This window comes from Dendrobium catenatum, unplaced genomic scaffold, assembly GCF_001605985.2.
Source record: "Dendrobium catenatum unplaced genomic scaffold, ASM160598v2 original_scaffold_209440, whole genome shotgun sequence".
Lineage (NCBI taxonomy): Eukaryota > Viridiplantae > Streptophyta > Magnoliopsida > Asparagales > Orchidaceae > Dendrobium > Dendrobium catenatum.
Window position 1 is genome coordinate 136 of NW_021527852.1, and position 1,261 is coordinate 1,396.

The 1,261-nt window shown below is 43.9% G+C and overlaps 1 protein-coding gene across 1 annotated transcript; it reads left to right on the forward strand.

The window, feature by feature from the left end:
- Positions 1-449: 449 nt before the first annotated feature.
- LOC110115194 (acidic endochitinase-like) lies at positions 450-803 on the forward strand (the record flags this gene model as incomplete). Its single annotated transcript, XM_020848368.1, has 1 exon — positions 450-803. A coding segment is annotated over exon 1 (354 nt), but the record flags the coding sequence as incomplete, so codon positions are not given.
- Between the last annotated feature and the right edge of the window lie 458 nt (positions 804-1,261).

Genomic DNA, 1,261 nt, shown 5'->3' on the forward strand with positions numbered 1-1,261 from the left:
CATGACAGACATCAATGCGGGCAGATGCCGGGCACTCGATATGGGCAGACACGATCATCAGATTTAGTTGTATCATTCCGGGTCATTTCTGGGTTTTCAGGTCAACCCAAATTCAACCCGATTTTTGAATTTGTTTAATTAGAACCCGACACATGAAATGGGTTGACCTTAACCCAAAATTTTTGAATCGGATTCGAGTTAATTTCTCATATCGTGCTAAATATTGAGACCCCTAATTATAATCCCTATTATTTAAATCTTTAGCTAGCGATACTCCGCCCAACTAAACTGCTGCAACATTTAAAACTGTAGCCGTGTCTCCGGCGGCACGCTCTGCTCAATCCTCAGCGACGTGGAATCCTCTCCGGAAGAAAACTCCCCTCAAATCAAGCTCTATATAAACAGAACCTTCAGCTCCTCTGACCCATAAGAGAATCAAAGAACCCAAAATGGCAGCAACTAAGGTACGGCTAGTTTCCCTTCTAGCTCTCGCCGCCCTTACGGCCACCTCCCAAGCCGGCAAAATTGCCATTTACTGGGGCCAAAACGGCAACGAAGGTAGCCTGGCCGAGACCTGCGCTTCTGGCGACTACGCCTTCGTTATTCTGGCCTTCCTCTGCTCTTTCGGCAATGGGCAGAAACCTCAGCTGAATCTCGCCGGCCACTGCAATCCCTACTCGAATGGCTGCACAGGACTTAGTAGCGATATCAAGTCGTGCCAGGCGCAAGGAATCAAGGTTCTGCTATCCATTGGCGGCGGTGCTGGCTCTTATATCCTCACCTCGAAAGATGACGCTCGACAGGTGAGGGCTCGTCGTCTTTACTCTTTTTATGATTCGGTTGCTGATTACATAATCAAGCAGAAGTCGCTCGAGCTAAATATGAACAATAAGTTTTTTTTTTTTTCAGAAACTTTTTTATTTGTAATCTTGATTATGTTAAAAATTATTTGTGATTTTAACACCACTCCCCATTGGACTTAGCTAGGTTGGTGGGAGAGCGTGGTTGGAAACCCACAACCCACGTTAGATTCCTCTCTTATGTGGCGCGACACATTAAGGCTTGTTTGGTACTACTTTTTTACTGTTTCTTAAAACTATTTTTTAGTAAAAAAATTAAAATTTTTATATTGGAAAGCTGTTTTAACTTTTAAGAAGCATAAAGAAAGCCGTCTCAAACGATAAAAATTATTACGTCCTCTGACCGGACGTAGAGCTACGTTCAGCCGCCAATAACATGTCGCCACGTGCTCTTACTCTTT